Here is an 11,915-nt window from a genome sequence, read left to right as displayed (position 1 = left end):
GGATTGTGTATTTGTGCCATTCAGAGGGTGAAGGGGCAAGACAAAAGATTGAAGTGCCTTTGAACAGGGTATGGTAGTAGGTGTAAGGCGAACCAGTTTGAATGTCAAGAACTGCAATGCTGCTGGGTTTTTCACGGTCAACAGTTTCCCGTGTGTATATCAAGAATGATCCACCACCCAAAGGACATCCAGCCAAAGACAACTGTGGGAAGCCATGGAGTCAACATGGGCCGGCATCACTGTTGAACGCTTTAACACCTTGTAGAGTCCATGACCTGATGAATTGAGGCTGTTCTGAGGGCAAAAGGGGGTGGTCCTAATGTTTTGTACAGTCCGTGTATACCCTCCATGTACAGTGCATTTGGAAAGTATTCAGACCCCTTGACTTTTTCCACATTTTGTTGCGTTACTTATTCATCAATCTACACACAATACCCCATAATGACAAAGCAAAAACTTTTTTTCAATTTTTTTATTTGTCAATTTTTTAATTTTTTTAATAGATAAGTATTCAGACCCTTTTTTTACTCAGTACTTTGTTGAAGCACCTTTGGCTGCGATTACAGTCTCGGTCTTCTTGGGTGTGACGCTACAAGCTTGGCACACCTGTATTTGGGCAGTTTCTCCCATTCTTCTCTGCAGAAGCTTGCTCTGTCAGGTTGGATGGGGAGTGTTGCTGCAAAGCTATTTTCAGGTCTCTCCAGAGATGTTAGATCAGGTTCCAGTCCAGGCTCTGGCTGGACCACTCAAGGACATTCAGAGACTTGTCCCGAAGCCACTCCTGCGTTGTCTTGGCTGCGTGCTTAGGGTCGTTGTCCTGTTGGAAGGTGAACCTTCGCCCCAGTCTGAGGTCCTGAGACCTCTGGAGCAGGTTTTCATCAATGAGATCTCTGTACTTTGCTCCGTTCATCTTTCCCTCGATCCTGACTAATCTCCCAGTCCTTGCCGCTGAAAAACATCCCCACAACATGATGCTGCCACCACCATGCTTCACCGTAGGGATGGTGCCAGACGTGACGCTTGGCATTCAGGCCAAAGCGTTAAGTCTTGGTTTCATCAGACCAGAGAATCTTGTTTCTCATGGTCTGAGAGTCCATTAGGTGCCTTTTGGCAAACTCCAAGTGGGCCGTCATGTGCCTTTTACTGAGGAGTGGCTTCCGTCTGGCCACTCTACCATAAAGGCCTGATTGGTGGAGTGCTGCAGAGATGGTTATCCTTCTGGAAGGTTTCTCCCATCTCCACAGAGGAACTCTGGAGCTCTGTCGGAGTGACCATCGTGTTCTTGGTCACCTCCCTGACCAAGGCCCTTCTCCCCCGATTGCTCAGTTTGGCCGGGTTGCCAGCTCTAGGAAGAGTCTTGGTGGTCCCAATGTCTCTGAGCTCTACGAACAACTCCTTCAACCTCATGGCTTGGTTTTTGCTCTGACATGCACTGTCAACTGTGGGACCTTATATAGACAGGTGTGTGCCTTTCCAAATCAGGTCCAATCAATTTAATTTACCATAGGTGGACTCCAATCAAGTTGTAGAAACATCTCAAGGATGATCAATGGAAACATGATTAAAAATGAGCTCAATTTTGAGCCTCATAGCAATGGCTATTTGCTAAATTGTCTAAAAACCAGTTTTTGCTTTGTCATTATGGGGTATTGTGATGTAATTATGGGGTATTGTGATGTCATTATGGGGTATTGTGATGTCATTATGGGGTATTGTGATGTCATTATGGGGTATTGTGATGTCATTATGGGGTATTGCGTGTAGATGGATGAGGATTTGTTGTTATGTAATACGTTGTAAAATAAGGCTGTACCGTAACAAAATGTGGAAAAAGTGAAGGGGTCTGAATACTTTCTGAATGCACTGTATATATGTGTGTGTGTGTGTGTGTGTGTGTGTGTGTGTGTGTGTGTGTGTGTGTGTGTGTGTGTGTGTGTGTGTGTGTGTGTGTGTGTGTGTGTGTGTGTGTGTGTGTGTGTGTGTGTGTGTGTGTGTGTGTGTGTGTGTGTGTGTGTGTGTGTGTGTTTACAGTATGTTATCCCCCAGGGGTTAGTTTATAAACATTCTGCTAACAGAGAATGTAAACATAGTTGTTCTGATTAAGCAGCTTGGTCCACGATACACACACACACACATTTTAGCCACATGTAGTAATGGGTGTAGGTGCCACTCACTGGGGCTGTATGGTCTGGTGGGTAATAAGTAGTAGAACTCTGTGATGTGGTGAAGCTCTGCTGCTTTTAATCAGGAAACCTCTAGGGGCTCTAGAACACTTTGATGTTTGGGTTCTATTGTTCTATATTCTATGTTCCATTGTTCCGTGTTCTATATTCTGTGTTCTGTTGTTCTATGTTCCATTGTTCCGTGTTCTATATTCTGACTTCTGTGTTCTGTTGTTCTATGTTCCATTGTTCCGTGTTCTATATTCTAACTTCTGTGTTCTGTTGCTCTATGTTCCATTGTCCATCTGTGTTTAAAGTAGTGTGTTCTGGTTGTAGGGCTCACAGGGAGACGGAGGTCCTAAGGGAGATCCGGGTCCATACGGAACCAAAGGAGCTAAGGTACAGTAAGATGACTTCCTGTTGTACTGTTGTTACCATGGTGATGTGAGCTGGTGATGTTGACAGTGTATTTTCTGTTTCAGGGAGATCAGGGGAAAGACGGAGAAACAGGACGACCCGGTAACTACGGACTGTCCGGAATCAAGGTACAGCTCTTAATTTGAGCCAGTTTGCTACTGCAGGAAAATAATCCTACAGCAACAGGACATGTACATTACTGTGGATTACAATTCATGGGCAGTTTTGTAGGGGTTGATAGATTTTTTCCGTAATGGCAAGTAGAAGCCTTTTAATGCATGTGTGTTAGTGTGTGTACATGAGTTAGTGTGTGTGTGTACATGAGTTAGTGTGTGTGTGTGTGTGTGTGTGTGTGTGTGTACATGTGTTAGTGTGTGTGTGTGTGTGTACATGAGTTAGTGTGTGTGTGTGTGTGTGTACATGAGTTAGTGTGTGCATGGGTTAGTGTGGACATGAGTTAGTGTGGACATGAGTTAGTGTGGACATGAGTTAGTGTGGGCATGAGTTAGTGTGGACATGAGTTAGTGTGGACATGAGTTAGTGTGTGCATGGGTTAGTGTGGACATGAGTTAGTGTGTGTGTACATGTGTTAGTGTGTGTGTGTGTGTACATGAGTTAGTGTGTGCATGGGTTAGTGTGTGTGTGTGTGTACATGAGTTAGTGTGGACATGAGTTAGTGTGGACATGAGTTAGTGTGGGCATGAGTTAGTGTGGACATGAGTTAGTGTGGACATGAGTTAGTGTGGGCATGAGTTAGTGTGGACATGAGTTAGTGTGTGTACATGAGTTAGTGTGTATGTGTGAGGATTACTGTGTATCAAGTCATATGTCATATGTCATGTTATCATGTTGTCTTCTGATAGGGTACACCGGGCCCAAAAGGAGCCAATGGGGACAAAGGACAGCGGGGTGATGATGTAAGTGATTCTAACTGCTGAGAATTATGGGAAGATTCTGTTGAGGTGTTGATGACATCATGTGACTTCTTTGTTGTGCCTTTCAGGGAGCACCTGGACCGGACGGCCTCCGGGGAGACAAAGTATTTACACTTTACTACTACTACAGTGTGTGTGTGTGTGTGTGTGTGTGTGGTTTGTATCTGGTGTGGGTGTGTGATCTGTGTGTGTGTGTGGTTTGTGTCTGGTGTGGGTGTGTTGTGTGTGTGTGTGTGTGTGTGTGTGTGTGTGTGTGTGTGTGTGTGTGTGTGTGTGTGTGTGTGTGTGTGTGTGTGTGTGTGTGTGTGTGTGTGTGTGTGTGTGTGTGTGTAATCCTTAGGATTAGGATGTGTGTGTGTGTGTTGACTTCTGTCCATTCTCCTTCAGGGCACCCCAGGAGAGAAAGGAGAACAAGGAACCCGTGGAAACAGAGGACCAAGAGGAGATTTGGTGAGTGATGATGATGGTGGTGATGAGGGTGATGTTGGTGGTGGTGATGATGGTGATGGTGATGATGATGATGGTGGTGGTGATGATGAAGGTGTGTGTTGACAGATGTCTTCTGTCCCTTCAGGGTGACCCAGGACCTCGTGGAGATCAGGGCAGAGAGGGTTCATCTGGAACCAATGGAGAGCCTGTATGTACCCGAGTTCCGGACCTCTGAAATTACACAACGTTTAAAACTGTTCATCAAGCATTCATACTTGCTACTCTTCATACCAGCATTCAATCATCAATAGTATTTAGTATCTCATATACTAATTAGATCCCCATTAGATAAAGCAGCAGCTACTAATTAGATCCCCATTAGATAAAGCAGCAGCTACTAATTAGATCCCCCATTAGATAAAGCAGCAAGATACTAATTAGATCCCCATTAGATAAAGCAGCAGCTACTAATTAGATCCCCATTAGATAAAGCAGCAAGATACTAATTAGATCCCCATTAGATAAAGCAGCAGCTACTAACTAGATCCCCATTAGATAAAGCAGCAGCTACTAATTAGATCCCCATTAGATAAAGCAGCAGCTACTAATTAGATCCCCATTAGATAAAGCAGCAGCTACTGATTAGATCCCCATTAGATAAAGCAGCAGCTACTAATTAGATCCCCCATTAGATAAAGCAGCAGCTACTTATTAGATCCCCATTAGATAAAGCAGCAGCTACTTATTAGATCCCCATTAGATAAAGCAGCAGCTACTTATTAGATCCCCATTAGATAAAGCAGCAGCTACTAATTAGATCCCCATTAGATAAAACAGCAGCTACTTATTAGATCCCCATTAGATAAAGCAGCAGCTACTAATTAGATCCCCCATTAGATAAAGCAGCAGCTACTTATTAGATCCCCATTAGATAAAGCAGCAGCTACTAATTAGATCCCCATTAGATAAAACAGCAGCTACTTATTAGATCCCCATTAGATAAAGCAGCAGCTACTTATTAGATCCCCATTAGATAAAGCAGCAGCTACTGATTAGATCCCCATTAGATAAAGCAGCAGCTACTAATTAGATCCCCCATTAGATAAAGCAGCAGCTACTTATTAGATCCCCATTAGATAAAGCAGCAGCTACTTATTAGATCCCCATTAGATAAAGCAGCAGCTACTTATTAGATCCCCATTAGATAAAGCAGCAGCTACTAATTAGATCCCCATTAGATAAAACAGCAGCTACTTATTAGATCCCCATTAGATAAAGCAGCAGCTACTAATTAGATCCCCCATTAGATAAAGCAGCAGCTACTTATTAGATCCCCATTAGATAAAGCAGCAGCTACTAATTAGATCCCCATTAGATAAAACAGCAGCTACTTATTAGATCCCCATTAGATAAAGCAGCAGCTACTTATTAGATCCCCATTAGATAAAGCAGCAGCTACTAATTAGATCCCCATTAGATAAAACAGCAGCTACTTATTAGATCCCCATTAGATAAAGCAGCAGCTACTTATTAGATCCCCATTAGATAAAGCAGCAGCTACTAATTAGATCCCCATTAGATAAAACAGCAGCTACTTATTAGATCCCCATTAGATAAAGCAGCAGCTACTAATTAGATCCCCATTAGATAAAGCAGCAGCTACTTATTAGATCCCCATTAGATAAAGCAGCAGCTACTGATTAGATCCCCCATTAGATAAAGCAGCAGCTACTTATTAGATCCCCATTAGATAAAGCAGCAGCTACTTATTAGATCCCCATTAGATAAAGCAGCAGCTACTAATTAGATCCCCATTAGATAAAACAGCAGCTACTTATTAGATCCCCATTAGATAAAGCAGCAGCTACTAATTAGATCCCCCATTAGATAAAGCAGCAAGATACTAATTAGATCCCCATTAGATAAAGCAGCAGCTACTAATTAGATCCCCCATTAGATAAAGCAGCAAGATACTAATTAGATCCCCATTAGATAAAGCAGCAGCTACTAATTAGATCCCCCATTAGATAAAGCAGCAGCTACTAATTAGATCCCCCATTAGATAAAGCAGCAGCTACTAATTATATCCCCCATTAGATAAAGCACCAGATACTAATTAGATCCCCATTAGATAAAGCAGCAGATACTAATTAGATCCCCATTAGATAAAGCAGCAGCTACTAACTATATCCCCCATTAGATAAAGCAGCAGCTACTAATTAGATCCCCATTAGATAAAGCAGCAGCTACTAATTAGATCCCCATTAGATAAAGCAACAGCTACTAATTAGATCCCCATTAGATAAAGCAGTAGCTACTAATTAGATCCCCATTAGATAAAGCAGCAGCTACTAATTAGATCCCCATTAGATAAAGCAGCAGATACTAATTAGATCCCCCCCATTAGATAAAGCAGCAGCTACTAATTAGATCCCCATTAGATAAAGCAGCAGATACTAATTAGATCCCCCATTAGATAAAGCAGCAGCTACTAATTAGATCCCCATTAGATAAAGCAGCAGCTACTAATTAGATCCCCCATTAGATAAAGCAGCAGATACTAATTAGATCCCCCATTAGATAAAGCAGCAGATACTAATTAGATCCCCATTAGATAAAGCAGCAGCTACTAATTAGATCCCCCCCATTAGATAAAGCAGCAGCTACTAATTAGATCCCCATTAGATAAAGCAGCAGATACTAATTAGATCCCCATTAGATAAAGCAGCAGCTACTAATTAGATCCCCCCCATTAGATAAAGCAGCAGCTACTAATTAGATCCCCATTAGATAAAGCAGCAGATACTAATTAGATCCCCATTAGATAAGGCAGCAGATACTAATTAGATCCCCATTAGATAAAGCAGCAAGATACTAATTAGATCCCCCATTAGATAAAGCAGCAGATACTAATTAGATCCCCCATTAGATAAAGCAGCAGATACTAATTAGATCCCCATTAGATAAAGCAGCAAGATACTAATTAGATCCCCATTAGATAAAGCAGCAGCTACTAATTAGATCCCCCATTAGATAAAGCAGCAGATACTAATTAGATCCCCATTAGATAAAGCAGCAGCTACTAATTAGATCCCCCATTAGATAAAGCAGCAGCTACTAATTAGATCCCCCATTAGATAAAGCAGCAGCTACTAATTAGATCCCCATTAGATAAAGCAGCAGCTACTAATTAGATCCCCCATTAGATAAAGCAGCAGCTACTAATTAGATCCCCATTAGATAAAGCAGCAGCTACTAATTAGATCCCCATTAGATAAAGCAGCAGCTACTAATTAGATCCCCATTAGATAAAGCAGCAGCTACTCTTCCTGGGATCCATACTATAGTAGCTACCTAGGCTAACGCTACGGCCGCACGGTCAGATTTAAGGCAGACATATTGAAAATCACTGTTAGATTTAGGGACCTTACATATAGTTGTTATTGTGGGGTACAGAGATGAGATGAGTGTCCATTTTAAATTCAGGCTGTAGCACAACAAAATGTGGAAAAAGTCCAGGGGTGTGAATAATTTCTGAAGGCCCTGTATGTTGAAGAGGGTGGGCCTCAAGCTGCATACTTGTCTCACCCCCTGGCCCTGAGGAAAGAAATGTTGGTGTTTATTTGCAGACTTGTTGTTTGTTTACATTGATTTTATATTGTCAAATGTTTTTCCCCCAACACCACTTTCCTTCCGTTTGTATACCAGACCCTCGTGCCAAATTGAGTCAAAAGCTTTTTTTGAAATCAACAAAGCATGAGAAGACTTTGTCTGTTATGGTTTGTTTGTCAGTAAGGGTGTATTTTGTACGGTATTTTGGTAAGAAGCCAAATTTACATTTGCTCAGGACATTGTTTTCACTGAGGAAATGTTGGAGTCTGCTGTTGATGATACTGCAGAGGATTTGTATGAGGTTGCTGTTGATGCACATTCCTGAGTAATTATTGTGATCAAATTTGTCTCCACTTTTGTGGATTTGGGTGGCCAGACCTTAGTTCCACATATTGGGGAAGATGCCAGAGCTGAGGACAATCTTGAAGAGTTTAAGAATAGCCAATTGTATTTTGTGGTATATTTTATCATTTAGTTTAGTATAACATCAACACCTCAGGCCTTTTGGGGTTGGAGGGTTTGTACACTACATGACCAAAAGTATGTGGACACCTGCTCGTCCAACATCTCATTCCAAAATCATCGGCATTTATATGGTCCCCCCTTTGCTGCTACAACAGCCTCCACTCTTCTGGGAAGGCTTTCCACTAGATGTTGGAACATTGTTGCTGAAACAGCCTCCACTCTTCTGGGAAGGCTTTCCACTAGATGTTGGAACATTGTTGCTGAAACAGCCTCCACTCTTCTGGGAAGGCTTTCCACTAGATGTTGGAACATTGTTGCTGTAACAGCCTCCACTCTTCTGGGAAGGCTTTCCACTAGATGTTGGAACATTGCTGCTATAACAGCCTCCACTCTTCTGGGAAGGCTTTCCACTAGATGTTGGAACATTGCTGCTATAACAGCCTCCACTCTTCTGGGAAGGCTTTCCACTAGATGTTGGAACATTGCTGCTATAACAGCCTCCACTCTTCTGGGAAGGCTTTCCACTAGATGTTGGAACATTGCTGCTATAACAGCCTCCACTCTTCTGGGAAGGCTTTCCACTAGATGTTGGAACATTGTTGCTGGGGACTTGCTTCCGTTCAGTCACAAGAGCATTAGTGAGGTTGGGCACTGATGTTGGGCGATTAGGCCTGGCTCACAGTCGGTGTTCCAATGCATCACAAAGGTGTTTGATGGGGTTGAGGTCAGGGCTCTGTGCAGGCCAGTCAAGTTTTTCCACACCGATCTCGACAAACCATTTCTGTATGGACCTCGCTTTTTGCATGGGAGCATTGTCATGCTGAAACAGGAAAGGGCCTTCCCCAAACTGTTGCCACAAAATTGGACGTACAGAATCATCTAGAATGTCATTGTATGTTGTAGTGTTAAAGATTTCCTTTCACTGGAACTAAGGGGCCATGAAAAACAGCCCCAGACCATCATTCCTCCTCCACCAAACTTTAAAGTTGGCACTATGCATTAGGGCAGTTAGCGTTCTCCTGGCATTTGCTAAACCCAGATTAATCCTTTGGACTGCCAGACGGTGAAGAGTGATTCATCACTCCAGAGAATGTGTTTCCACTGCTCCAGAGTCCAATGGCAGCGAGCTTTACACCACTCCAGCTGACGCTTGGGATCGCGCATGGTGATCTTAGGCTTGTGTACGGCTGCTCCCGACAAAAACAGTTCTTGTGTTGACGTTGCTTCCAGAGATCTTACTCTGCGTCTCACAAAGAAATGGCTGTTGGAACCAAAACTCTAAAATGTGGACCGTGAAGCATGGAGGAGGAGGTGTGATGGTGTTGGGGTGCTTTGCTGGTGACACTGTCAGTGATTTATTTAGAATTCAAGGCACACTTAACCAGCATGGCTACCACAGCACTCTGCAGCGACACGCCATCCCATCTGGTTTGTGCTTAGTGGGACTATCATTTGTTTTTCAACAGGACAATGACCCAACACACCTCTAGGCTGTGTAAGGGCTATTTGACAAATAAGGAGAGTGATGGAGTGCCGCATCAGATGACCTGGCATCCACAATCACCTGACCTCAACCCAATTGAGATGGTTTGGGATGAGTTGGACAGCAGAGTGAAGGAAAAGCAGCCACCAAGTGCTCAGCATATGTGGGAACTCCTTCAAGAGTGTTGGAAAAGCATTCCAGGTGAAGCTGGTTGAGAGAATGCCAAGCATGTGCAAAGCTGTCATCAAGGCAAAGGGTGGCGACGTTGAAGAATCTAAAATATAAAACACTGTTTCGGTTACTACATGATTCCATAATGTGTTATTTCCTAATGTTGATGTCTTTACTATTATTCTACAACGTAGAAAATAGTTAAAATAAAGAAAAACCCCTGAATGACCTGCAGCTTTCAAGAAGCGGGACTCTAACCCGGACGCTTATAAGAAATTCCTCTATGCCCTCCGACGAACCATCGAACAGGCAAAGTGTCAATACAGGACTAAGATCGAATCGTACTACACCGGCTCCAACGCTCGTCGGATGTGGCAGGGTTTGCAAACTAATACGGACTACAAAGGGAAGCACAGCAGCGAGCTGCCCAGTGACACAAACTTTTATGAACTTTTATGACTGTGTCTTAGGGCGAGCTGTGTGTCTGTGATTGTGTGTGTGTTGTAAGTCTAACAGTTTTGTTGTGTGTGTTTCAGGGTGACATCGGCAGGGCGGGGTCTCCAGGATACAGAGGAGATGAGGGCGCCCCCGGACCAGAGGTTGGGCAACTAGTTAATCAATTTGTTTATCCATCCCGTCATCTCTCGATATGAACGGGATCGATATGACAACAGCCAGTGAAAGTGCAGGGTGCCAAATTCAAACAACAGAAATCTCATAATTAAAATTCCTCAAACATACAAGTATCTTATACCATTTTAAAGGTAATCTTGTTGTTAATCCCACCACAGTGTCCGATTTCAAAAAGGCTTTACAGCGAAAGCACCACAAACGATTATGTTAGGTCACCGTAGAAATCACAGAAAAACACAGCCATTTTTCCAGCCGAAGACAGGAGTCACAAAAAGCAGAAAATAGAGATCAAATTAATCACTAACCTTTGATGATCTTCATCAGATGACACTCATAGGACTTCATGTTACACAATACATGTATGTTTTGTTTGGTAAAGTTCATATTTATATCAAAAGATCTCAGTATACATTGGCGCTTTATGTTCAGTAGTTCCAAAAATTTCGGGTGATTTTGCAGAGAGCCACATCAATTTCCAGAAATACTCATAATAAACATTGATCAAAGATCAAGTGTTATGCATGGAATTTTAGATCCACTTCTCCTTAATGCCAGATGCCAGTGTCAGATTTCAGAAAAGCTTTACGGAAAAAGCAAACCATGCAATAATCTGAGGTCGGTGCTCAGAGCCCAATCAAGACAAAAATAGTCAGAAATAACATTATAAATATTCACTTACCTTTGATGATCTTCATCAGAATGCACTCCCAGGAATCCCAGTTCCACATTAAATGTTTGATTTGTTCGATAATGTCCATCATTTATGTCCAAATAGCTACTTTTGTTAGCACGTTTGGTAAACAAATCCAAAGTCACGAAGCACATTCACTAAAAGCAGACGAAATGTCAAAAAGTTCTGTTACAGTCAGTAGAAACATGTCAAACGATGTATTGAATCAATCTTTAGGATGTTTTTAACATAAATCTTCAATAATGTTCCAACCGGAGAATTCCTTCTTCAGAAATGCGATAGAACAGAGCTCGCTCTCACATGAACGCGCTTGGTCAGCGCATGTTCAGGTCATGGTAGACCTTACTCAATCCCCTCTCATTCAGGCCCACTTCACAGTAGAAGCATCAGACAAGGTTCTAAAGACTGTGGAAGCCTTAGGAAGTGCAAAATGACCCATATCCCACTGTGTATTAGATAGGCCATGAGTTGAAAAACGACAAACCTCAGATTTCCCACTTCCTGGTTGGATTTTTCTCAGGTTTTTGCCTGCCATATGAGTTCTGTTATACTCACAGACATCATTCAAAAAGTTTTAGAAACTTCAGAGTGTTTTCTATGCAAATATACTAATAATATGCATATATTAGCAACTGGGACTGAGGAGCAGGCAGTTTACTCTGGGCACCTCTGGGCACCTTATTCATCAAATCAAATTTCAAATCAAATGTATTTATATAGCCCTTCTTACATCAGCTGATATCTCAAAGTGCTGTACAGAAACCCAGCCTAAAACCCCAAACAGCAAGCAATGCAGGTGTAGAAGCACCATTCATCCAAGCTACTCAATACTGCCCCGCAGCCATAAGAAGTTAACACATGTATTTATCTCACACACATGCATCACTAAGCTGGGAGTCTTATCACACATGCATCAC

At 42.4% G+C, this 11,915-nt stretch overlaps 1 protein-coding gene across 1 annotated transcript in view; it reads left to right on the top strand.

The window, feature by feature from the left end:
* Positions 1–11,915, top strand: part of LOC139560231 (collagen alpha-1(VI) chain-like) — a 57,235-nt gene that overhangs the window by 13,374 nt on the left and 31,946 nt on the right. The window contains exons 13-19 of the mRNA XM_071376811.1: positions 2,499–2,561; positions 2,645–2,707; positions 3,443–3,496; positions 3,583–3,618; positions 3,902–3,964; positions 4,089–4,151; positions 10,211–10,273. Of these exons, the coding sequence (XP_071232912.1) occupies positions 2,499–2,561; positions 2,645–2,707; positions 3,443–3,496; positions 3,583–3,618; positions 3,902–3,964; positions 4,089–4,151; positions 10,211–10,273 (405 nt within the window). The remainder of the gene's footprint in view (positions 1–2,498; positions 2,562–2,644; positions 2,708–3,442; positions 3,497–3,582; positions 3,619–3,901; positions 3,965–4,088; positions 4,152–10,210; positions 10,274–11,915) is intronic.

This window comes from Salvelinus alpinus, chromosome 30 (genome assembly GCF_045679555.1).
Source record: "Salvelinus alpinus chromosome 30, SLU_Salpinus.1, whole genome shotgun sequence".
Lineage (NCBI taxonomy): Eukaryota > Metazoa > Chordata > Actinopteri > Salmoniformes > Salmonidae > Salvelinus > Salvelinus alpinus.
This window is presented reverse-complemented; position numbering and strand designations above follow the sequence as displayed.